At 36.5% G+C, this 27,493-nt stretch overlaps 1 protein-coding gene across 3 annotated transcripts; it reads right to left on the bottom strand.

Moving 5' to 3' along the window:
- Positions 1-2,785: 2,785 nt before the first annotated feature.
- On the bottom strand, positions 2,786-24,723 carry LOC149799052 (high-affinity lysophosphatidic acid receptor-like). 3 transcript variants are annotated; one of them, XM_089958028.1, is made up of 2 exons: positions 24,616-24,723; positions 2,786-5,495 (listed from the first exon to the last, which is right to left on the bottom strand). In XM_089958028.1, the coding sequence occupies exon 2, from the start codon at positions 4,393-4,395 to the stop codon at positions 3,316-3,318; it is 1,080 nt and encodes a 359-aa protein (XP_089814154.1). In that variant the 5' UTR covers positions 4,396-5,495; positions 24,616-24,723; the 3' UTR covers positions 2,786-3,315. The 3 variants fall into 3 exon arrangements, with proteins under 3 accessions (XP_089814154.1, XP_089814153.1, XP_089814155.1); XM_089958027.1 differs by lacking the exon at positions 24,616-24,723 and adding an exon at positions 12,968-13,275; XM_089958029.1 differs by lacking the exon at positions 24,616-24,723 and adding an exon at positions 8,279-8,507.
- Between the last annotated feature and the right edge of the window lie 2,770 nt (positions 24,724-27,493).

The raw sequence follows: 27,493 nt of genomic DNA, 5'->3' as shown, positions 1-27,493 counted from the left end.
TTGGTCTTCAGAGTGTCCAGACCGTCAAAAAAAAAAAAAACAGGGGCTAAAAAAGACAAAAGTCAAGATACCTGTTATTATTGTAAAGAAAAAGGACATTGGTCTCCAGATTGCCCAAAAAAGAAACAAGAGGAGTCAGAAGAAAAGAAGGATTCTTCAGAAGAAGAGAGGGATTCTTCGAAAGAAGAGAAGGATTCTTCAGAGGAAGAAGAGGAAGAAAGAAGACAATTCTATTTAAAAGAGGAAAAGAAACAGGAGAAGAAAAGAAGAAAGGAAGAAAATGAGGAAAAAACGGTGAAGAAATTGAAAAAACAGAGAGACTAAATAAGGAGAAAGAAGAAGTGTAAGAACTTTTTAAAGTGTTCTGTGGTGAATTGTGAATTGGATTGTAAAAAATGGATAAAAGAATACATGAATGATATAAGGTAAGTGTCTTTGAGTTTTGATTTTAAAATAAGAAGCTACACTCAAGCACTCATACACAGACACGTACTATAAGGGTAAAATGGGTGGGGTTTATTTTTGAGTTATTGGCAAATTGAAATTGTATTTCTTTTCGAGAAATGTGGGTGGCCCTGAAAAGGGCCTTTTTTCTTTATGGTGTAGGAGTGAGTTTAACCAATCAACTTTAACTGCCTTAAGCCTTTGCCACGGCCAAGGCCTACTTCTGATGATTGGGTTGAAATCACTAAGGGTGGTACGACAGGCTTAGTCACAGGGTTGGCGTGTTTAGCTCGGGAAGGTCGTATTCTCTTCGGTCGTGATAAAGAAGTCTGATACATTTGTTTCAGACTTCTTAACTCCGCTAAAATGTCCAACAGTACCGTAGCCGTTTGATTTTCACCCTCTTGTTTCTTTGCTGCTACTTCTTCTTGCTGTTGTTGCTGTTGTTTTTTTCTTACCTCTTCTTGTTGCTGTTGCTGTTGCTGTAGGAGAAAAGCTTGTTCCGCTTCCTTTTGTCGTTGCATAAATTTCTCCAGTTCTTCTTTCTGTCTCTGTCTAAAATTCTCCACTTGCGGTAATGAAGAAGGTAACGAAGGTTCCGGAACAAATTCTTGCGAGGTAAGAAAATCCACAAAATCCCAATGTACCTCTTCTGAAAGTAAGTCCGGGTTCCCTTGGGCAGTCTCCCCTGCTGGTGCACCCCAATGGATCGTTTTCTGAGTTTCCGTCATGTTGAATCACTGTCGCATAGATTGACTGCACACAAGCGCTAACGAATCTATATAGACCACGTGACGTCACAGACTGCTCTCTTCGGATTGGATGCGAGCTGACTGAATTTTGTAACGCGTGTTCGGATTGGTGAATGAATTCAATCCGTTTCAATCCTTCCTGTACCTATAAATAAGCGCAGTTCACTGCATTGATTCACTTGTTCTCGTCGCTTCAAGATGTGGACCGATGTGCAATCTTCTACGCTTGTGTCTTCCATGATGTTTAGGACGGACATGCTCATGTATGTCCGATCCAAGTGGACCATTGTCCACAGGACAAACACCAGCCTGTGGATACGTAGGATCTACGTTGAAAGACAAGGATGCCTGAAAAGAGTGCTGATTTACGGACCAACAGTGAGACGTAGCCTAAGGACAAGAAGAAGACCAATGCGGTACCATTTATGTTAATGAATACATTAACATAAACCCAAAGGCCCTTTTCAGGGCCAGCCATATTTCTCGAAAAGAGATAGCCTTTCCATTGCCTACCCCTTTTTTAAATTTAAATTTAAATTTAAATTTAAATTTTAAAAAAAAAATCCCAAAAGCCCGAACTCTATTCCCCATGTTAATTTCCCCTTGTCGCTAGACAGACCCACACTATAGTTCCATGTTAAATTCCCCTTGTCGCTAGAGTGACCCACGATTTATTCCCATGTTAATTTCCCTTGTCGCTAATCTGACCCACGATTTTTCGCCATGTTAAATTTCCATTGTCGCTAATCTGACCCAGGGGTCTCTGTAATGCTAATTCCCATTGTCGCTAATCTATCCCCATTTACTACTCTTAGTCTATATTCTCCACTCGTTTCAATATACTGGTCGGTAAATGAATGGCTACATTTTCTGTATTCAAAAAGCTAACCATGCTGTGTTTGTAGTGCTGTACTTTCTTCATTTGCAACATTTTGCATGATTAAATGATAAGTATGTCTTATATTTATTTCATGAATAAGAAAGAAAATAGAAGCTCAGAAAAGAGAAGAAGCGACTTATCAATTTGCAAAGAGGATTCTGCGTAGCTTTATTAGGTACAGAACTACATTTTGTAGCGGACGCACATGGCAGGAATGTGAAGAACGTATTCACTCCGTCAATATACAGTTTCTTGTGTTAATCTTAATTCCGTTGGAAATGCAAGTATGTATATTTGTATATGATAAACATAAAATACGTGCACAGTATGTACATGTACACTGTATCTCTGATCTACTACATGTATAATTTTTTTTCATTTAAAAGAAAGTCGGTAAACCTCGTTTCCTTTTCATTAAAAATGTATACATTCCTTTGTATATCAACGATACAGTGAACACACTATATATTTGTGTTATATATAGGATGGAACTAGGTTATAATTACACGCTTTAGTTAAGAAAAGAACACCCACATTATCTTCACAAGATGTATTTCTATACGCAAATTTCTTCAAGTGAAACATTGTGTACTAAGCAAGATCTTTGCGGCAATACTTGGTCCAATTCATCGTGTTTCATTTTCATCCTTTGCGGATTGTTTTATGTTTGATGAAAAAAATTGAAAAAAGTACAGTCGAGACAAAAATATCATATCAAATTGCTCTTTTTGTATTTTATTACATCGACTTCCTAATATTATCATGTTTACTTGAAACGCTTTAAAGCAAAACCCATGTTCAGCTGTATTCTACATAATACTGCAAGAAAGATTTGCGCTCGCCCTAAATTTTCACCAAAAACGGCTTCTTTAGAGCATACATACAACTTTGAACAGTTAAGTTTTTGAAAATATTTTGAAAACTCTGATTTTAACATTAAACCACAAACATTTCCGAGATCACTGCATGAAGAAGAGGAATAAATGTATTCTGTGATTTATAATTATCAGTCTTTGAGTTATATGAGACAAGATAACCTGGGACTGAAAGCCTCGGAGAGTTCGTATAGAGAACTTCAATTCGCACTAAATCGCACTCCACGTTATTCGTTATACCTACAGAGTGACCAGTTTTCAAAACTAATTTGCGAATAAAACTTTGCTTGGGAAACTTCAATCAATTTAGTGAAAAAGTCTCCTGAAGTACATAAAATGTTTTTCACGCATCCACTGATCAAGACTACGTGGCCTCAGAACACTCGTACAAAGAACCTGGGTTCACACGCTTTTTAGTTATAACTCGCAGACTGATGGGTATTTTGGGCGGAAGTGGAAGAATCTTGAGGCAGGCCTCTCTGTATTTCTTAATTCTCACAGCATAGATAAGAGGATTTGAAGCACTCTTGGTAAATCCGACACAAATCAAAGCAATTATTGCTATCTCTCTCTGCCGTGTACTCGCAGATCCAACCAAAGTTAAGTATATGGCATATGGCAACCAGAATAGTACGCAAGTGAAAAACAGTATGAATATCGTCTTGAATGCTCTCCTTTTGAAATTCAAATCCACTGCAGCTCTGTAAGGCTTAACAATGGCCGGTAATCCAAGTTTGCAGCTATACTGGGTGACACTGACGCTGATGCTACTTCCGGGGGATACATGTATCCTCCTTGCGTTTTTCCTTACAGTTATTTGAATTCTGCTGTAAGTGAATGTCATGACTGAGAATGGAACGAAAAATACGACAGTGGCTATAATAATATGGTAGGCACTATTCATTGCCGTTGTCCTTGATATTATCACGCAGATCATATCATCCAATTTTGATGTCGTTATTAAAATAAAGAATATGGGGAAAATGAAAAGAATTGACGATAGAGTCCAAGACATTCCGATGAGAACCTTGGCAGATTTCGGCGTAAGTTTATCTCGTCTGTGAACAATAATCAGGTATCTGTCCACACTTATTGTCAACAGAGTATAGACTGAAACGCTTACAAATATATTCTGTAGGGTTGAAAAGCAAACACATGTAATAATATTATGAATGTGGATTTTTGACACAATGGTAGAGAAGATGAAGGGCATTGAAACGATTCCAAGGAACATATCAGCCAGTGCCATGTTGGCAAGTAGAAGATTTATTGCCGATCTCATGGATGTCTTCTTATACACTAGAAGAAAGGCAATCATGTTTCCTCCACAACCTATAGCAATGATTATTAGCAATATGAAAGCGAAGGTTATTTTAGCCCCAATAGGAACCTCCGATAAATCATATGCTTCGGTCTCATTCGTGACATTTTGAAGAATATCCATCCTTATATGATCAATATCAGACGACTATGTTTTATCCGGAAACGTTATCCAAACTTTAAATAAGAAATGCGATTCTAAAGCAAGAGAAAACTCTTATTCAGAAAAATATTTAACGGCGATAACAAAACTTGGGCCAGACCTCAGTATGCCAAATGTGTTTTACAACACTTTTGAACTGAATAAGTAAAGACGGGGCGACTCTGTTTCTTGCCTGCTATTTTTCTGTTTACACGCATTAAGTAAAGGATTAAAAACAAAAACGTTAGGAGGAAGCCTTTCCTGTTGTCTTGATAAATATTTTTCCACTACACGCATTCATAACGAACTGAGATAATGTCATAGTTCCCTGGAAATTAAGTACTCGGGAAATTTAACGGTGAAATTCCTATATACGTTGTCACGTGCAGTTTCTTCTGGAAATTTACTTCCAACGTGTTATGTGGACTGATACTTAGCAGCTACTCTTGTTTTTTCCCTCCATCTGTTTATAGCTTCCTGGTGTTATCCCACTGTTAATATGTTGTCACTGCAATGAAAATTAAGTAAGCATACCGTGATAGCATATATTAAAAATAATAAATCCAAAGTTATTCTTGAGATTTTCACAATTGTTGACAATGATGAGAGAAATTTTTATATCAACTTTATTCCCAGACGATTTTCCACAACACCACCATTTGCATGAATTACACGAATTAGCCAATGTACTTGTTGGAACACACTCCATTGTGAAAATTGTCATGAAGAACCCTCTAGGCGGCGTGCATGAAAATAGTTTCATGCCATTCTTTGGAACAGTTTTATGCAGGCTAGTAGTACTGCTGACTGAAGTTCGGTTTTATCTTGTTGACACCTTTTGCGTTATTTTCAGGAACATGGATGAGTAGTGAATTATTTTATCCTCCTATTGTGTGAATTTGTTATTGTTCAACTTTGTTTTTAAGATACTGTTTTTTGCGTTTGATGTTTGAACTATCACGGAAAATGAGAAGTTCCTTGCTGTGCAGACTTCAGAAGGAGTTCTACAGTTATAGATGAATGTTATCCCAAACCAAAACCGGCAGCGTTTCCGATTTTTCCTGGATGTCCGATATTCACATCTGAAATAAAAATAACAAGGACTGAAATACTAAGTAAACAAAGAGCTTCGGTCGTCATATGTAGCAAACTAGAATAATAAGCGTACTGCAGTCAGGTGAATTCTGACTAAGAACTTAAACCTCTGATCTCAAAATTGTTTTTAAAAGTAATTGATAAGCATCCGTCCGAGTGATTTTTTACATCTTGCCTTTAGTGACACCAAGTGAAAGTTTGAGCTCCAATTAACTATTTTATTTCATGCCCCGTTATCCAATTAACTTTTCAGGAGTCGATGTGGCTTGGTAGTTAGCGTGACGGACTCACGACCGAAAGGGTTCGGGTTTGAATCCAACCATCGGACCAACCTTGATCGTGGGCTTGGCACTTTACTCCAATTACCTCTGCACTAAACAACGTACTTGTGTTGCTGTGCCGCAAAGCGCCAAACCAAACTAGTTAACTGTTCGTGTCCCGTTATCTTCTTATCCATCACATGACCAGATGATATGATAAATGAATTAGAAAATAACATACTTCTCTTAAATAGTTAATGTAGTTTTACTCGAGAAAGATATGTTTCAAAATAAATTAGTTCTCTTGATCAAGGTGGCAAAAGCTTGGTGCTTTGTACAGACAAACTGTCACTGTCGGTAAACAAATTAAATTATCCATTACTTTATGTGCGATTTATACAGTTATTTGTAAAACTATTTTCTGTCTGTATTTACTAACATGATCCAATATTGGAGAAAAAAGTATCATTTATATAGCCAGTCTAGTTCGATCACAATTTTTCCCCCCAAATAAACGTTATGGTTATTTTATCCTGCCTGCCCCACTGTCCATGTGTGCGTCAGTGCGTGCTTTCTGTTGCATAAGTCCTCCTTTACTATTCAAGATAAATATTGAAAAAATGAGGGAGGAGGGGATGTGGTTTTGTTGGCTGTACATGACTGTCCAATAATTTGTATGCAGAAAGGCAAACGTTTTCTTTATTTCTAGCTCTGTGCTTAATTTGAAGACAACACGTAGCAAAATAAGTAGCTACAAGCAAAACATTCCGATCGTTTGCTGAATAGGAGATACTGATTGACAGTACAGCGTTATCCCATTAACATCTGTTCGTGAGTAGCGGTCACATTTGTCGGCATTCTAACACAGCACATAATTAGGATAAGACATCGAACACGATTCTCGGCTAAAGTGGGCTCACTTTTCTGTGCCGATTCCAAAATTACCACTCACTTACCATGAAATCAGTCAAATTGTGCACTTCATTGAGTGAGATATGCTGATCAAGCTCCTTGATGTATTAAGATTTATTACAGAAATAAAGATTGGAGCATATTCCTAAGTTGTCACACCATATCGTATGATACATTAAACTGTACGTTTTTAGCCATACAATTATTCACGGTGTTTCCTGAGGTATTGTATACAACCAATGAATCTGATGAAACTTTTTGCTTTTCTTAGTCTTAAAAAAGTGCGATGTATTATACAATTTCGTAATTAAGACATATTTCAGGTTAATATATGTGGTTGAGACTTTTCCAAAAGTTATAACCAACCCTAGTTCTTAAACTTTAAATAAACCTTATACTGAGTAACTCCAACACACCTTGTTTTTGTCACACAGCTTCTAGTATACAATCTATATGCGATAAATGTCAGATTGAGGAGCATGTCGAGCTTGCAGTGTTTAGGTAATAAATCCATGCAGGACAAGTCTCAGCTTGCAGTATTTAGGTAATAAATCCATGCAGGACAAGTCTCAGCTTACAGTATTTAGGTAATAAATCCATGCAGGACAAGTCTCAGCTTGCAGTATTTAGGTAATAAATCCATGCAGAACAAGTCTCAGCTTGCAGTATTTAGGTAATAACTCTATGCAGGCCAAGTCTCAGCTTGCATTATTTAGGTAATAAATCCATGCAGGACAAGTCTCAGCTTGCAGTATTTAGGTAATAAATCCATGCAGGACAAGTCTCAGCTTGCAGTATTTAGGTAATAAATCCATGCAGGCCAAGTCTCAGCTTGCAGTATTTAGGTAATAACTCTATGCAGGCCAAGTCTCAGCTTGCAGTATTTAGGTAATAAATCCATGCAGGACAAGTCTCAGCTTGCAGTATTTAGGTAATAAATCCATGCAGAACAAGTCTCAGCTTGCAGTATTTAGGTAATAACTCTATGCAGGCCAAGTCTCAGCTTGCATTATTTAGGTAATAAATCCATGCAGGACAAGTCTCAGCTTGCAGTATTTAGGTAATAAATCCATGCAGGACAAGTCTCAGCTTGCAGTATTTAGGTAATAAATCCATGCAGGCCAAGTCTCAGCTTGCAGTATTTAGGAAATAACTCCATGCACATCCAATTGCAGCCGTCTCAAGAATGTGTATCATCATATCACTTGGGTGTTTCCAGTGGATGTGAATGAAAGCCAAAGAAAGCCGCGTGGATACATTTACACCTAAATGCACACAGCTGACCTGTCAAACTTAACCTTTGACCTCACCATTGTTGTGCTGTTGGACAGTGATCTAAAACTGCGACTAATGAAACCTACTCTAAAACAAACAAACTGACCATAATGCTAAAATGACTCATACGCATAAAGTCGTGATGTAATATTAAAAGGAGTCATATGCGTACAGTCATGTGTTACGAGTCTATGGTCTCAAAATAAGTAACAAGAAGGAATGAAAAACATGTTGTTGTTGGAGTGGGGGGGGGGGTTAAAAATTATTTAAAAATAATATTTATTTCCCTAAAATAGAAATTGAAAGAATTAAAAATAACTCACAGTATTGTGAATGAGATCCTAGCATCCTAAATAGTTCTATGAAGTCCAAAAAAGTCGAGTAATCCGAATGAGTTCCAACGGTATTCCTAATGATGGTCAGTAATGTCCTGGTGTATCAATAGTACAGAAGATTCACTATGATATTATCCAAAAATATCTTTACATGAATTCACAGTATTTCAGCAAGAGTTATAATTCCAATTAATCTGAAATATTTCCAAAGAATGGTTAAAATAAACGAATTTTTTTCAATATAACTGAATAACTTTCCAGACTGGCGATACTACAAAGAATGCCTAATTCTTTGTAATATGTTTATGATATAGATTCCCAATACGCGTTAGAAATAGTCTCACATTCGTAATCTAAACCGTAAACAGGGTCACGTTGGTTACACTAGCTAATCGAGAATTAGGTCATCATGGCCTTTTCGAAAAACCAATGACCTCCATTCACACCACGTGATGTATACCTGGATTAAGCCTTGGAACTTATGAATGGATTTACACACTATTATAATATCTTGTCTTACAGTACAAACAGATTTATTTAGAAAACCAGTATTTAAAATATTATTAGAAAACCAGAATTCAAAAAATTAATAGAAAACCAGTATTTAAAATATGATTAATTAATTAACCCTTGCTAACTATAATCACGAATGTTAATGCACATAACTTAGATTTACATAATACTTTACGTAAAATTAAAATGACACATGCATAAAGTCTTGACATAATATTAAAATGACACCTATGCATAAAGTCTTGACATAAAATTAAAATGACACGTATGCATAAAGTCTTGACATAACATTAAAATGACACCCATGCATAAAGTCTTGACATAACATTAAAATGACACACATGCATAAAGTCTTGACATAATATTAAAATGAATCATATGCATAAAATCTTGACAATATTTTTTTATTAAAAAAAAACTCATATGCGTAATATCTAAACAATAAATACAAGTAAAATAAACGAACTTGTAAAAGCATTCAATACGTAATATCTTTTTCCTACCGGCATAGCATTATGAACAGTTCTTCACAAATTTGTGAGGTTTAGTGAGAGCAAAAGAAATAAACAAAAAAAAACATAGTACAGGAAAAGGAGGATGGTGGAGCTGTCTTCGATATCTGACGAGATATAATTTAAGTCTGTCTCTTATTTCATCCCTGTCAGTCACGTTAAGCCATCATTTTATGAATAAGTCACGCACCATAATTCACTTGGGCATTAACTTCAGTCTAGTTTGATACAAATTAAATAGGAGATAATTATCCATCATGTCAACAGTTAATTAGAGTTTGATGTAAATCAAATCCCATATAATTATTAATCATGTCCACAGTTACTTAGAGTTTGATGGTTTTAGAAATTATTCGATCTTTCAATGTAACGAAGAAAACGATTCCACAAAATAAGTTTCCGCCTACATGATTTTTGTGCATAATTGCAAGTAGTAAACAACGTGTTTACTTGAATCTGTTTTGAAGGCCTGAACATGGTTATGATTGGGATGAGAGTTAAAACTGATACTTTACCAATTTTTTAACTATATTTAATCATGAGGCTTTCTTAAAAATGTACTGTTTGTCGTTGAGTGCAACAGGTGTACTATGTTGTACGGGTGACATATAATATCCAATAACAACAGGTGTACTATGTTGTATTGGTGACACAGAATATCCAATAACAACAGGTGTACTATGTTGTATGGGTGACACATAATATCCAATAACAACAGGTGTACTATGTTGTATGGGTGACACAGAATATCCAATAACAACAGGTGTGCTGTGTTGTATGGGTGACACAGAATATCCAATAACAACAGGTGTGCTGTGTTGTATGGGTGACACAGAATATCCAATAGTAACAGGTGTGCTGTGTTGTATGGGTGACACAGAATATCCAATAACAACAGGTGTGCTGTGTTGTATGGGTGACACAGAATATCCAATAACAACAGGTGTGCTATGTTGTATGGGTGACACAGAATATCCAATAACAATAACAGTTCAGTCATTGACACTTTGCATGATTCATATGGAAAACTCCGTCGGAAGTTAATATTTTTGTTGTGTGTCTTTTCACTTTTATGCATTCTTGTTGGAGCTAGCTAATTGGTTACATAAATGTATAATAGATGGACAACAGTCTTGACACAGTTTAAGATCTTTTCATGGGGGGGGGGGGAGAGAGCAATTTGGAATTGGTTCAATACAGAGGAGCCTAATTTTTGGCGAGTTATAGTTAGGCGATTATGGAATTATGAATAGTTAATTCGGTAGTAAATTTTGACAATTTATTTTCGCGGTCTCACTCTGAAACCGCCAAATCGGTAAAGTTTCTCGAGTGCTAAAATATACACACACACCACACACACCATATGATAACTGGGTACTGCTCCGTCACGTGGCGATAAGAATCTTCGTCTTATATGTCGGGTATTTTAAAAGTTCTGAATATCATTGCGCTGTATAACAAAGTGAATAGTACGTCGGTTTATCCCCTTAAAGTATTCCCCATCCACTCTATACACTTTCTCAGCCGGATTATCCAATTATGAAACGCCATTTGAGATTCGGTTTTTGGAATATTGTTCATATACACTGGATATTGCACTTCCAACTCATGGCTGATTTCAAATCGTCTGCCATTCAACGTATAATTGATAACGGGACTCAGACAAAAAAAATCATCTGGAGCTAAATCCGGACTATATCGCGGATGTGCTCCTTCATACGTTTGTCACAACGGCTGATTGTCGCACTGGTGCGTTGTCATGAATTGGATTCTCTGGGTGCCAGTGTGCGGACGGGTGGTTTGGTAGTGTTCTACAACGCCTGGCAACACTTTGAAATTATACAAATGTACAATGACACTAGCAGATTTATGCACCAGTACCATGACGACGGGGCCATTCGCGTCGAAAAATAATGCGCATAAAACTCTTGACAGCAGACTACGTCGAGCTATTTGTAGTCTGTGCTTGTTTACTTCGATCCAAAATTTATTATTTTCTCTTGAGTCAGGTTCGAATGAGGAAATTCATGTTTCATCACCTATGACGATTTCATGCAGGCTTCTTTGGTCACTCTTTTCATAGTGTTGTGGCGATTTTATCCCAAATCTGTTTTGGATCAGCCGTCAACAAATGCGAGATAAATCCTGCACAAACATTTCTGAGCTAAAAATGATTCTTCAGTGCATTTGAAACAGCTAACAAATAATGTCCTTGATAACTGCAACATATTCCACTGTGTGCAATGCATCATCTTCATCAATTGTTTCCTTCAAAGCAGACACATCCAGCTCACAAAGCGCAGACAACCGTCTTCCTCGAGTCATATTCTAATGATTCGCGACCATCTTTAAAACGATGAAATCACCTCAAATTTGTAGGATGTTACAGAGAATTACATCGGTAAATTTATCAACTTCGGCCCTGATACCATTCTGAGAGTACCATAAGAGCGGCTTGATTTTACAGAACGCTCTTTGTTCTTCTTCTCCAACTTGTTTACGTCACTGATATTTACGTGTCACGTTATACACATTAATCTGAAGGTGTCGGCTGACTGCACATGCAGCTCCAGATCATTCTATACAACATTAATTTCAATATGTTGTCTATCGATTGGAATTAAATTTATTGACAGATTCAAAGAAACAACAATGTTATACAAATGCATTATACAAATGTGAATATTCATCAATTTTAAAAGCCATTGTACTTCATGTAAATGAATAACATGCACGTCATCATAAAAGAAATAAAGAACCCCGTACTAATATAATTAGAAGAGAAGTTAATAAAAACATAGAATGTCATCAACGGACAGATCAACTCAGTACCAAACACAACTCAAAACGGATGTAATTTGCCTGATAGTCGTGTACGTATACAGAACGTTCCTATGGAAACTGAAAACTAGACAGAAATAATAATAAAAAAACAACCACTCCATAATTTTAAGGTCTATTCATGCACTTGCTAATTCTGTTACAAAAACATCAAATACATGGTTTTTACGTTAAGCTTATATTGTTTTGCAGTGGTTACCATATAAGTAAATGTCAATAATGGAACCTCTGTCAGCTTTTATACCGTTGCACTCATACTGATGTTATATTCTGTGTTTTAGACGTTGAACTATAAAAGTTCCATCTATGTGGACCAGTCTGGTTCAAAGGAAACTGAAAATACGACCGGTTTCAAAAACAATGTGATTATAAATTTTAAAACATTTTCAAATTATCGAGAAATATCCCTTAGCAAATGTATATATTTGTCTTAATGGTGATATGATGGACTGTATTCATACCTATCTGCATACTGAATGACACGTTTTGCGTCCAAAAGGCTTTCTCCAATTCATGATTGTTCTTTGTGACAAATTAATGCCACCATTGTATGTTGATCAATTGTATTTGCATTTGTATTGTCAAACTGGTTTTAGAAAAGAACGCTAACAGCTCTGACAGCATCTTGACACTTTAATTAAATTTCAGCGAAAGATATGAAATCAGAGAAAAGCGTATGAAAGCCATACAAATATTGGTATAACTCTATGTTTTGTTTACAAATGCCCAAACAAAATCATGCATGCATCATACATCCTCTCATACAACACTTACTTATAAAAGAAAGATGACATAATTGTATTATACTCACCATGTTGCAGCAGTAAACAGTGCTTTGTGTGCTAGGAAGTCTCAATCAACCATCCACCGTGGGAAGTGACACAGTGCCAATAGCTCACATTCATAAAACGGAATTATCGACATATGGCTAATATTGAAAACTGTCCAGTGTTGATGAAAATGATAGATTAACGTACTCTGTTAAAATTAATGACAGCGTATCAGAAAATGAAGCTGGCTGGAATTCCATATTGCGTTGCCGTCGTAACCGAGCGAAGAATCAACAAGTTCTAGCAGACGTTGAGTGTCTGACCGACTAGAGATATGACAACTCCCTGAATTCCAGAGTGTAGATAAAATAATTCACAGAATGGGCAATTTTTGTTCAGAAATGTGTGCGTGTGTGTGTGTGCTAGTGTGTGTTCCTGCAACCCGTGGAATCAGCTTCGTGGTTAATGGTGGATAAAATATAGTAAAGTTTGTAATTAATTAACATGTTTTATTTCGGGATGTAAGCCTACATGATAGTCAGTATGAAACCACTCTTGCCTTCACATTACTCTCATTCATAGTTAGGAAATGTGGTGAACATTGTAGAACGTTGTAATGAATGGATCAATTCACATGTTCTAACTTTCGTGTAAGCCTACAGACATTATCAGCTATTATGAGACTACCCTCACTTTATATGACCTAACCTTTACAGTCAGGTAATTCTGGTTAACTTCGTCTTGGGACATAACTATGGAAATATGGACATAAGATTAATATATATATATATATATATATATATATATATATATATATATATATATATATATATATATGTGTGTGTGTGTGTGTGTGTGTGTGTTACCTAGTTTATATTTTTAAGAAATGGGAAAAGGTGTGTATTTCTGAGCCAGGTACATGATTTAGCTGTCATTAATTTAATAATAATAATAATAATAATAATAACTTAAACTTTAGACGAAAAAGAGGATGCATTGAAACCCGGAAGTGCAGTACGTCATGAAACCGTCAATATCGTTAGTTTTAAATACTTCGCGTAAGAACTGTTTAATTTACACTCAACCGTAGGATCTGTGGTCCATTGTTATCAGTGTTTCCAGCAAATGTCAATGTGCTATACACAGTGGCTTCACTAGGGTTGGTGTCACCCAGTGCGGTAACTCGTGGTGTTACCCTCATTGACCTCCTTTCGTAACAGACCATACATAATCCTTAGTAATGTCATATTGGTGTCACCCTCTTTGATGGTGTCACCCGGTGCGCTTCGCACCCCTCCCCGTCAACCACCCCCCCCCCCAGTGACGCAACTGGCTTTGCATAAAATGCCGCTTACAAATAGATGAAAACGTGACATTGGCACCGAAAGGGGTTATTATAGTCTTACCGGCGTTATCAAAACCACGTGACAACTCGCGAGTCGACAAATATTTGACATCAAAGAGGTCAAAATCGTGCAGAAATATTAAAGTATCAATTTCTAATGAGCATAACGTTAATGACCCAATATGCGACAATATGGTCCAGGTAATATAGGAGTTGGAAACTGTGTTATTATGGTACGAAATATTTAAATAACCCATGAAATGTATTAGACTTATGAAAACTAAAATTTTAAGTCGTATAATATTCATAAATGCTATAAATATTTGACTGAACACTGCTTAAACATGAATTTGAATTACATAATTTCTGATTTTATTTTCATATTATTACCCTAAATAATGTAGATATATCTTTCTCATTAATGAGATATGTTATTAATTGGCCTGTTTAATTCATTTAAATGGCTTGAATAGCTCTGTATCTTCATGCAAATGTAATGTCATTGTTTCATAGAAAGTTTTCTTTGTATATTATGCACTACAGATGTGTTTACCTTGCTGTGTATTGTACTACCCGCCATTCAATTTAATTCAATTTACTCTTCCCCCTCCCCCTTCCAGGGTCGAAAATGAATATCAAACACGGTTGAGTCAATGAATTGCCCCTGTTTGCTGTGGATCACGCCAGCTTCTATCTTCGGACGTATGGTTATTTTTTTCCGGCATACATACAGACATACATACAAACGTAAACTTAAGTTTTAATTTAATAACATTTTAAATTCCAATGAAATCGCTAAACCCGATAATTAGTCATTTATGCCCTGTAAAAGATGATCGTCATTTTGATAAGTCGGATGTGTTATTTATGCATAATATTTCTAACCTCGTTTATCAACAAGTGCGCTGAGAAGAACAAAACTTTCTTTTGTACCACAGGAAATGCGAGCTTCACAGTAATACAGATGTGGAAAGAGAGCATATTACGGCTTTTTATTGATTTTCATTGACTAAACAAACGAATCTTCTTTTTCCTTTTATTTCTTTTGCTCTTGCTTTTTCTTTTACTGTTTAAAATTGTAGGTATTTATGATTCTTCTCAATCTTCTTCGTCTTTATTATTATTATCGTCATCGTTATTTTCATCGGTATCTTATTATTATTTTTATTATTATTATTAATCGAGAAGATTAATTGCACTGAATAGATATTTGAAGATCCATGCTAACATTGAAAGCAATCACAAGAATAGAGCTATTAGGAAGGAATTTGCATGCCTTTGTTTTTTAAATAAAAAACAGACACACTGAAGATTTAAATACGCATTACGCTGTGATTACCGGCTTTCATAAGAACTATATGAACCAAATAAACACGCTGACATTATGACGAGTTAGCCAAACAATCTATTCAATTCATTTTTTTTTAATTTAAAAAAAAAATCATTCATTTTTAAATAATCAGAATTCATCGACTCTTCTTATTCACTAGCATTTGAAAAATCTTCATCGTCTCAAAAATAAAAAGGATCATTTTCCACAGAATGTTTGTCCATACCAACAAATATTAAGTAGTTTTACGTCATATGTACCAAGTAAATCGGATTCTCTAGTTTGTACCGTATAAACCCCTTTACAACACGATCGCAAATTCGAAAAGAGTAAATCAGACTTACCGTCGCATAATGCGGATGAAGATCTGAGTCTTCGCTTACAAAAATGAAAATCAAAGATTAAAAACAGATCTTATTGCAGGCTGTTAACTTACCACAGCAGATCTTATTGCAGGCTGTTAACTTACCACAGCAGATCTTATTGCAGGTTGTTAGCTTACCACAACAGATCTTATTACAGGTTGTTAGCCGTTCGATACCAAAGCAAATATTAGTCTACGTTGATGGCAGTAGGATGCCACAACAGCTCTTAGCCTACGTTGATGGCAGTTCGATGTTACAGCAGATCTTAGTATAGGTTGTTAGCTTACCACAACAGATCTTATTGCAGGTTGTTAGCTTTCCACAACATATCTTATTGCAGGATGTCATCTCACCACAACAGATCTTATTGCAGGCTGTTAACTTACCACAGCAGATCTTATTGCAGGTTGTTAACTTACCACAGCAGATCTTATTGCAGGTTGTCAGCTTACCATAACAGATCATATAACAGGTTGTTAGCCGTTCGATACCAAAGCAAATATTAGCCTACGTTGATGGCAGTTCGATGTTACAGCAGATCTTAGTATAGCAGTACTGGGGAACGCTGGTAATGGTTGAAGAAAGAATAAATCAGAATAAGTTTTGGCTTCAGTACTTTCACATTGTTTTATTTATTTTATTTTTTGTCCTTGGCTGCCATATTGGGACTACCAGACAAATACTAATGATTGTTAACACATGTCAAGTTTTTAACGCGGTATAGAAATCTAAAACTATCAAGTTCTCTAATTGTAACTTAATGGTGCTTAACAGTCATCTTGAACTGAGCTCTGTTAGTTCTAAAACAATATGTAACAAGCTAAAGTATATCCTGTAAGTAAAAACTAGAAAGTCAGAATAACACTGTCACACACACTCACGATATTTATCTGTGGCGCCATTAGACAAAAATCAGGTATATAGCTTACATACATGACTCATACCTATACAATACAAAGGAAAGGAGTAAACTCACATCTGAGAAATCAAATATTCAGATACATCCTATAAGTAAATTAATGAGTATAACACCGTTAATCTGGACACCTCGAGTGATTTTACGAATGGTTGATTAATGAGTATAACACCGTTAACCTGAACATCTCGAGTGATGTAACAAATGGGTGCAATCTCTCTAATTCACGCAATAAGCCTGTAGCTACATGCAAAGCTACCAATAAGAACTGCCAGTGTAGTAAATTTAACAAACATTGGATTCAAATCCCAAGTCAGTATGACATATTCGTTTTAATTATAGTGTGTGTGTGTGTGTGTGTGTGTGTGTTTGTTAGAATTTTTGTGTGTCCTATTGTCATAATTATTTAGACTGGTAATCAACCTAAATGATTATCAATATAAAATAATTAAACTAAACTACTGTCATGTAAACGTCGTCACCTACAGACAAAATAAAAAAGGAGACTTTACAAATGCACGTTCGACCATGTCTGCCTTAGACTTGTCTATATGTAGTTTCACATCGTCTCCTATGACTGTAAGAGACCCTGCTTCTGTATTAGGTACGCGTGGAAGTCTTTTAGAATAGACTTCAAATCCAGTACATGTGGTGACAGTGGAAACTTTGGTCTATATGCATAAAGTATTTCAAACGGCGAATATCCCATGATAGCATCAACTGCGTTGTTCATTGACAACACTGTTGAAGGGGTCATAATGTCCTAGTTGGTGCAAAGTGTGTTCGTATACCCTGTTAATCTTGTACCTAAAGCTCGATGAGTACGCTCGCATGCCCCAAGACAATGATCATGAAAACTATGTGCAAATTATTGTTGAGGAATTTCCATCATTTGCTCAACTGAGTAATAACCTTGGCAGTGAACTCTGTTCTTTGATTATTTATCAACGTGTGGCATGTACCATACTGTGTAAATAGTTCTAATAATGCTTCCGACACAGTGAAAGCAGCCTTATTGGCAAAGGGGCTTTGTGAACAGAAACTTGGAAAATATATCAACAGCTGTGAACAGTTAGATAGTTCGTCTTGTTGAGCAGTGTAAGGGACCATACAGGGCAATGTGCCAAACCGAAACTGGTTCTTTTGGAGTTTGATATGATGCCATAATACTTTTACTATATATGATGGTAATTTTCCTGCTCTGATATTCATGACAAGATCTCACAAAATCACCAACAATCTGAATACGGCGTTCAGAATAGTAATATTTCTTGGACCCTATTAATGGTTTCTTGTATTCAACCGTGACCACCAAATGGTGTATCGTGATACAATTTAAGTATAGTCTGAATAAACGATTTTGGCAACACCAGCTGGTACTGTGACCGTAGTTTCGTAAGTTTCGCCTTCGCAACACGACAGTGAAACAACATATCAGCTAAAATCACATAATCGGACTGTTGCAATAATACTTGTCAGCGGGAGATTGCGGGCTCGAACCGCGGCCGAGTGATACCATAAACTTATATAGTACTAACAGCTGCCTATCTTGGCGCTCAGCATTAAGAGGTTAGAGTTAGGTCTGGTCGGCCTGGTGTCAGGATAATGTGACTAAGTGGGACATTATGCAATTTATGCTATGTCTGCGGTATGATGCCCAAATGCTAGACATCACTGTAAACTGCCACACAGCAGACATCGTAGCGATACGACTGAAAAATTGTTAAAGCTATGTTAGATTCCAAATCTCACACACACACACACACACACACACACACACACACACTAATTGTCTATCTTTCCCTGGGATCTTGGCATAGTACCCCGGAATACATAATTAATAGTCATTTTCAAATCTGGATCTGTAGATTGGCAATGCCTCATGCTAACAGAAGTCATGTTTAGCTCAGTTAAAGCAATGTGTCTTTTTTTTTCAATATACCTAGTTAAAGAGCAGAACTTTCAGCATTTAGGGCCTGTCAATCACTCAGTACGTTCAAATCAGATCGGTCTGTATACATAAAATATGAACCCGTTACAGACTCTTAATGTCAATATCCCAGTTTTGAACACGTAGTATCTGCAACTTGTGGTAATTAAGAAGCATGTTGTCTTTTTGGTTGTTTTTGTCAATCATAGTCCTGGGGAACTCTGATAGTAGTTGTAAATTGAATAAATCATGAAAGTTTCGCCTTCAATAAATTTACGTTCTGTTTTGTTGGGGTTCAGGATTGGGGCGTCCTTGTATCATGCTGCCCAAAATTAGGACAAGGAAAGCAACGTTGCAACTAACATCTTTGTTTAATAAAGCCAAATGATAACAAGGTGAGTTTCAGTGACTCATATCGAGAGAGATATAACATTGGTCTACGTTATTTGCAACTAGATGCCACATAAGATCTTAGTCTGCTTTGTTGGCAATACGATGCCACAGCAAATTTTAGTCTACGTGCTAGCAGTTCTATGCCACATCAGATCATAGTCTACGTTGTCGGCAGTTCTAGCCACATCAGATCTTATTATATGTTGTTAGCAGTTCTATTTCACATCAGATCTTAGTCTACGTTGTCGGCAGTTCTATGCCATATCAGATCTTAGTCTACGTTGTCGGCAGTTCTATGCCACATCAGATCTTATTATATGTTGTCGGCAGTTCTATGCCACATCAGATCTTATTATATGTTGTCGGCAGTTATATGCCATATCAGTTCTTAGTCTACGTTGTCGGCAGTTATATGCCATATCAGTTCTTAGTCTACGTTGTCGGCAGTTCTATGCCACATCAGTTCTTAGTCTACGTTGTCGGCAGTTCTATGCCACATCAGATCTTAGTCTACGTTGTCGGCAGTTCTATGCCACATCAGATCTTAGTCTACGTTGTCGGCAGTTCTATGCCACATCAGTTCTTAGTCTACGTTGTCGGCAGTTCTATGCCATATCAGATCTTAGTCTACGTTGTCGGCAGTTCTGTGCCACATCAAATCTTATTATATGTTGTTAGCAGTTATATGCAACATCAGATCTTATTATATGTTGTTAGCAGTTCTATGCCACATCATATCTTATTATATGTTGTTAGCAGTTCTATGCCACATAAGATCTTATTCTATGCCACATCAGACCTTATTCTACGTTGTCGGTAGTTCTATGCCACCTCAGATCGTTGTCTACGTTGTCGGCAGTTCTATGCCACATCAGATCTTAGTCTACGTTGTCGGCAGTTCTATGCCACATCAGATCTTAGTCTACGCTGTTAGCAGTATGATGAAATTTAGACTCGGGGAAAAGACGGTATGTATCACTCGTGAATTATTAATAAGCTGATCCATAATTGACGCAATAAGCTGATAACCACAGCAAATCGTGACTTCTTGTATTGAGTGTCCACAGTGATGTTGACAAATTAGAACATATCACTTCCGCTTTGCAAAAATCTGCTACAAATAGCCGTCAACAGCCAGACGTCGTAGTGTGCAAAGCTGTATCAATGTAACTGATAGATTGTCCATCAGACGCTGGTTTAAATCAGACCTAAAAATAACGTAAAATTAGGTAGCAGAGTTGTTAGAGAAAACAAAATGTCTAACATGCTGTGACTTAGATTACAATTTTATTAAGTCGGGACGAATCAACCCGTGAAGTGTGTTCACTAGGCTCCACCTTTTGAACCTCAGTATATATCTTCCGATAAGAACGTGAATTCCATAGTGCTAATAGTCAACATCTTAAGCATTTGGACAGCCAGTGACTTCTCTAATGGTCAGTTATCTTAGCGTCAATCCAGTGTGCGTCCACGCTGTAACCTCAGTCTAAATGAATTGGTGATCGTGAAATTGTTGTTTCACTCCGAGCACCGCACGATTCGATGATGATGTAGCATCTGGGGCAATTATGCATTAAAAGAACGTCTCAGTTTATGTAATTCGTTTTTGACAAATGGCCGATCACAAGGTCTAATTATTCACGGTATTTAAACTAGTGTCCCTCGAAAGGACTGGTGGTTTGTTAACCGAAGTGAATTGGAATAATTTCATGAGAAGTCCGCTTCTTCCCTCCTTGTTTTAACTGCTGAAGATTGAAACCTTGTGATATATTTTTGACTAGCCCCCAACGTATCACGTTTGGTGAGATATTTTTGACTAGCCCTCAACGTATCACGTTTGGTGAGATATTTTTGACTAGCCCCAACGTATCACGTTTGATGAAATAACCTTGACATGCCCCAACATACCACGTTGGTTAGATATTACTGACAAGCCCCAACGCACCACGTTTGGTGAGATATCATTGACCAGCGTCAACGTACCGCGTTGGTTAGATATTATTGACAAGCCCCAACGCACCACGTTTGGTGAGATGTTATTGACTAGCCTCAACGTGCCACGTTTGGTGAGATGTTATTGACTAGCCCCAACGCACCACGTTTGGTGAGATATCATTGACAAGCCCCAGCGTACCACGTTTGGGGAGTAAATATATTATGATATTTTTTTAATATATTTACAAAGAAATATAGTACCAAAAAGCAAATCTTGACCTTTGACATTAAACCTGATGTTCTTGATAGTATGTCACTGATGTCGTCACATAGTGTCAGGATACATTCACATGCCAAGTTTGGTTAAAATCCATAATTACTATTCACAAGCCTTTAAAGTTTACAAATTTAGGTTTTATTAAAATCTGTTCATATTTTATTTGTAGTATTCTGCTTATAGGCCATAACAGATAAAAGCCTGTGTCATGAACTTTTCACTTGGATTAAGGTCATTGAGTACTAACTATGAACTTTTTGGATATATTGTTGAAATGCAACTGAATTCCCCCTGGAATATGATTAAGTACCAATCAGTTATAATTCGACTCCCCTTGGAATGTGATTAACTACCAGTCAGCTGTAATTCGACTCCCCTTGGAATATGATTAACTACCAATCAGTTTTAATTCGACTCGCCTTGGAATATGATTAACTACCAATCAGCTGTAATTCGACTCCCATTGGAATATGATTAATTACCAATCAGTTATAATTCGACTCACCTTGGAATATGATTAACTACCAATCAGTTATAATTCGACTCGCCTTGGAATATGATTCAAGAAGATCGCATTTCACCGTATTTATCACCTTATTCATTCATTTTCTATGCAGATATACAGAGATATTATAGCAGAAAATACTTAACTTGACTTTATCACAATACGCAGGTGACACTTCCCTCTTCGTAGATGGTACCAAAAAATCACTTACGCAAATTTTATTAACATTTATATATTTGTCAAACACTCCGGCCTTTGTGTCAATATGGATCAAACAAAAGTAGTTTCAAAGTATGAACAATAACAGTCGAAGGCTAGATGTGAAGCTAAATCATTATTCGGAAGCAAGAATTCGTACCGTGTTGGAAGTGATATTTTTTATATTTACCATAAAGTACGAAAGTAAAATTTATCCTAAAATGGCAGAAATAAGAAGAATGATTACTCCGTGTATACAAAAATACTAAATGTTTGTCAGTATGAAAATTAACAATTTATCATTTTTCATTACAAAATCCACCTGATAGTATTACAAAAAAATTAATACGTTCATTTTTAGATGCTCGATGAATGGACGCCTAACAGGATGAAAATAATCCATGTTTGCAGTGGGTATCGAGAAGGTGGGTTACAAATGGTTTATTTAACAATCTTTTTCGAATGCTCTAAATATTTTGGATAAAAAAATTCTTTACCCCCCCCCCCTTTCCAGGAAATTGACAAAGATACAATTTTCTCTGTATCCAAACTTGCACAATTCTCACAGTTTATAATTATTTGATAATATATATGGTGTTCTTGACACCGAATTTGGGGACGACACTTATTTTAATCTTGGCAGAACGACATTCAAATTCAAATCTCTTTCCTTCAATAATAATAGAAAGATCAGACAGACGTAGATATTTAAGAATGTTTTACGAAAAAAGGAATCTCTCGTATGAATTTTGTGTGAGATTTTAATTGTAAATTCTTATCATAAAAAGTACAAGAACTGTATACAGCTAAGACAATTTTTTAGAATATATAGGCATCATGAAATCAGAAAAAGAATGCATTTAACAACAGCATATAGTTTGTAATGAAAATATTTGTTAATATTTGTCAAATATTTCGTATTTTATGAAATATGATAACGATTGTTAATATTACCATGAAATTATTTCAATAAAATAAAATTAAAAAAAAAAAAAAAAAAAAAATTCAACAAAAATGGTGCAACAATTAAATATTCCAGCATCATATTATCAGGAAGAACTTTTCTTTAAAGTACTCGGTCACAAAAGATTACAAACGAGAGAAAAATTATATCGTCACAGAGGCGATACCAATTTTATCGCAACAGGGGCAATGCCACTTTTAGAACTACTTTCTTGCTCCATTTAGGAAGGATAACTGCCCTTATGTGTGTTATTCAGACCCATATTTCTATTTTTAGATCCATTTCATATACTTTTCTTCTTCTGCTCTTTCTCTCTGTCTCTCCACACCAGGATGTACATATCTTAAAATGTGTCAACTGAGGCTCTCTAGCGTACATTTATTCAATCAATGCGGTGCCATCAAATAATGATTAAACACGAACACCAAACAGCAAAACAATAGTCTTCGAGTATTAACTTTTTTTATTAGCAGTTTTCTGCATGAATCATGGAAACTGTCAGTGATTGAACTTACATGACATGTTGCTATGTGTCACCCATACGGTATTTTATGCCAGTAATATTTTACGACAAGCGGTACAAATATTTTAGAGACAGCAATCGAGATTAAGCTCGCATCACGATCGTGTTTGAAAACGATGGTTAAATCAGGTGCCTATTAGTGTTGATTGCAAACCGAAATTAAGTGACAGTCGAAAATTGGACATAGGGTCCCTACTGAGATATACTGCAAGCTTGCCGAAGCGACCCAAAACTTTACATTACAATACAGAAATAAATAAAACAAAGAAATAAAGGCAATATTGCTAAAATTTCCCCGCGGGGGAAATTTAATCCGGTCATTTCGACCACATAAAGGCTTGGAAAATATGATACTCTGAAAGCTGTACTGGAAATATTACAAAATTAATAAGGTAGTGTGTCTAACATAAATTAAATATAGCCTCAAATGTATGCGAGTGCAAGATTGGCTGCCCTTTGCCTATATGAGACAGACATAAAAGACTAGTTTTCGTCTTTTCGTCGGGCTGGATTCTAGAGGGAGCAGAATTATATCCCTAACGTTCATGTGATCGGGTAAGTATTCTCGGATAAACATAATTCCGTGAAGATTTTCTTTCTTTGTATCTAAGAGGAGAGAAAATGGGCACCAGTTACCATAAAAGACTACCGCTGCATGATACATGATACATTCAGGCACCAAGGAAGATGATATATCGGTCATAATAAAGACGTATCTGATCTACTAATTTTGATTTAAATCGACAAAATCCTTGATTTGATTCCAAACTGGAATATGTCCTTGATGTAATCTTGGCTCAATTCAGAAAAAATATCGAGCCATTAATCCGGACCCTAGCAAAACTTAACTAACTAATATCTTGACTAGAGAATGTATAGATGATCTTTTCAATTTATATTCAAGAAAAAAAACTATACATAATGTAGACACGACCATATACAAAGATTTATTTTAAAAAAATAGAGATATTCATATCAATTATAATAGACATAAATAGTAATTCTTACCTATCGCTGGCGCTGGCAAGAAAACGTCTACATATTATATAGTAGGACCTGGCCATCGCATTCGTCTGCTTATGTCCTCCAGCCAATTCCAGCCCCGTTCAATGAATACAAAGGTAAGTTACAGAGATGATATTTGCTTGCTCTGAGTGACTAACAGATATATTTCATCGAGTGGGTGGAAAATTCTGTATTTTCAAGTGTGTCGAGGGCACTAGAAAAAATAATCGAGTTTTTCACAAGTCGATGAAATATATCCGTTATTGACTTGGACGGAAGCTAATATGTATAACATATTTAAGTAGCGGATTTCTGGCGTTGTCAAGAGCGTCAGCGTTTTACCATTTATTTTCTGCTGTTTTGTATATGTTCGCACTCCAGCAGTATCGATCCGCGCATGAAATTAGTTAATAAAATACGAATTACTTCATTTTCGTACAAATAGTTTTACAAAATACACAGTTTGAAGCATGATATGTACAATCGAAGCCAAAAGCATTGTAAACGTTATAACTTCTTTTTATCGATGTAGCAATGCAGTTGTCAACCGCATTTGCTTAGAATGGAGAAAACCCATACAAATCAATTTTTGTCTTTAAAAAAACTTAATAAAATCAAATCTAGGCTTACTGAATATATTTATGGAAAATAATTCACTAGTGAAGTGAAAATATTTTCACTTCGCCACTCGTGACAATACAATGTTTCCACTTCAAGATAGAAATTTCTCCGTATATCTACTAAAAAACATATATTAAACATTTATGGAATATGGGCATTATTAGTAGAGACTTAAAAGGCATTAAAGCCGTGATACTTTCTGTCAAGCTTGGTAGAATTCTGTAGAGTGTTATATATATATATATATATATATATATATATATATATATATATATATATATATATATATATATATATATATATATATATATGCCATATTTGACAGTGAATCGACATTATTTGCATAACCTTAAAATTCGTTCATACCAAGATGCTTTCTGTCAAGTTCGCTAAAAATACTGTTCCGTTATTTAGACGGAAATGATAAGGAATCTCTTTTGCAAAATTTACCCAAACCAAACAGTCCGTCGCAGGTTATAATGCAGAAACCTAAGTTAAGAAGAAAGGGAGTAAAGGGTCACGGCTCTTCTAAATGATGACAGAAAACTGAAAATCAAACTTCTCCAAGCAATATTACACCCTCCACCTGTCCCAACTCGTTGTCCCCAGCCCATCACACACACGCCCACACACACTTTTCAAATGTGTGTTAGTAAACGTATCAGTTGGTTAGTTATCTAAATTCCAAAGAGCTAATTTAACCATGAATATGCGTACAAGTAATGAATACGGTCGGTCTTCAGGAATTTGGGAATAGTCCATATTTTTTATATACTATCTTAAATATTGGTTAAATATAACAATTTCTTGCAATGTGAAAGAGCCTCCCAATGGAATGACTCAACAAAGGCAGTGTAAGGGCAATTTCAATTAAGATGATGTGTGGCTAAGAGAATGTAGAGGGACCAGTGTCACTAGCAGAAAGTTGTAGCAAAACAAAGTCCAGGATTGATCAAAATCGGACCTAAAATATGTCTCTCGCCTTTATTGGCCTGGATATGTACACAAGTTAGAGACTGACGAAGAAACAAACACATATTTTGTTAGATCAGATACAGCCTATGTCTAAATGGTGCAAAGAATCAGCCACTAATTCTTTGATGATATCTGAGTACATGCAGGCAATATTAACATTCTTTCATCAGGTTTTCAGATGGTCTAGTTAAAACATGGTACCTGTCAATTACTGTACAAGTCCTGGGAATGTCTTTCGTCTATCAGTGCTATGATATTACGAACTGGTGTAAGACCAGGCATCGCCTGCTACCGTAATTAACAGTAGACGGTACTATCTGTGGCTGTTGACCCTGAAGGAACATCCACACCCGGCTCCCTCTGGTAAGTGCTTTCTAGTGAATCAGGCTGTAGAGTGCATGTGTTCATCTACTGGTTATGAAGGCAGATGGCAAGAGCTGTGTGGATAGCGCACGGAATCAGCTCAGGTGCACTAGGAACTGCGTACGGACCTGACTTTAGACGTTTCGACACTGTCGTGCCACTGGATTGAGATAGGCCGGGAGAAGAGAGCGCGGACGACTCTGCGCAATTTTCCCTCACTTAAATCGAACTCACGCGAAAGTCATGACTCTACTCCCATCTCCCACCATGTGTTTAGTTAAAGTCCTGTGGAGATGGGCGAGTGGCAAAACGGCAGGTGTGGATATACTGGGAACTGTAGTTGCAGACCTGCACACAGAAGTCCTTGGGTATTGGCTCGCTCTTTAGTGGACCGAATAAGCATGGAACTTGGCAGCCCCGTCGGTGACTCTACGCAGACCTTTTGAGAATCACGCTGCTCACCTCCGTAGCATGAAAAAGGAACAGAAAAGGAACCCTAAACATTGACTGCTTCACCTTATCCATGATCAGTATACCGCGGCTGACGGGAATCTCACCTTAGCAGTCAAAAACCTAGCAATACGACGAAGAGAACGCAAATCACCATAGATGCCTGAAACGTACACCTATTAATGGAAAGTACATCAGCAGATAGTCTAGAGATAACAGATCTGATTGGTAGAGAACTGGCCAGATTCAACATCCAAATTGCAACCCCTGAGTGAAATTCGTCCAGCTGAGGAATGGTGATTCACTAAGGTAGGAGCCTGTTACATTCTTCTGGAATGGCTGAAATAAAGAAGAGTGATGTGAAGTTGTTGCTGGGTGCCAGCAAATCAGAGCAAGATAGCAAACTCATAAATCTCCCCAATTGACTGAATAATGTAAATGAGACTAACACTATAACGTAAAGGCATGCATC

This window comes from Sinohyriopsis cumingii, chromosome 5, assembly GCF_028554795.1.
Source record: "Sinohyriopsis cumingii isolate HCF-2022 chromosome 5, ASM2855479v2, whole genome shotgun sequence".
Classification (NCBI taxonomy): Eukaryota; Metazoa; Mollusca; class Bivalvia; order Unionida; family Unionidae; genus Sinohyriopsis; species Sinohyriopsis cumingii.
The sequence above is the reverse complement of the archived record's forward strand: the minus strand, read 5'-3'. Positions and strand labels throughout refer to the sequence as shown.

Bases quoted from the DNA above. Each gene is read 5' to 3' on its own strand.
- LOC149799052 (XM_089958028.1), bottom strand. From the start codon at position 4,395: ATGGATATTCTTCAAAATGTCACGAATGAGACCGAAGCATATGATTTA.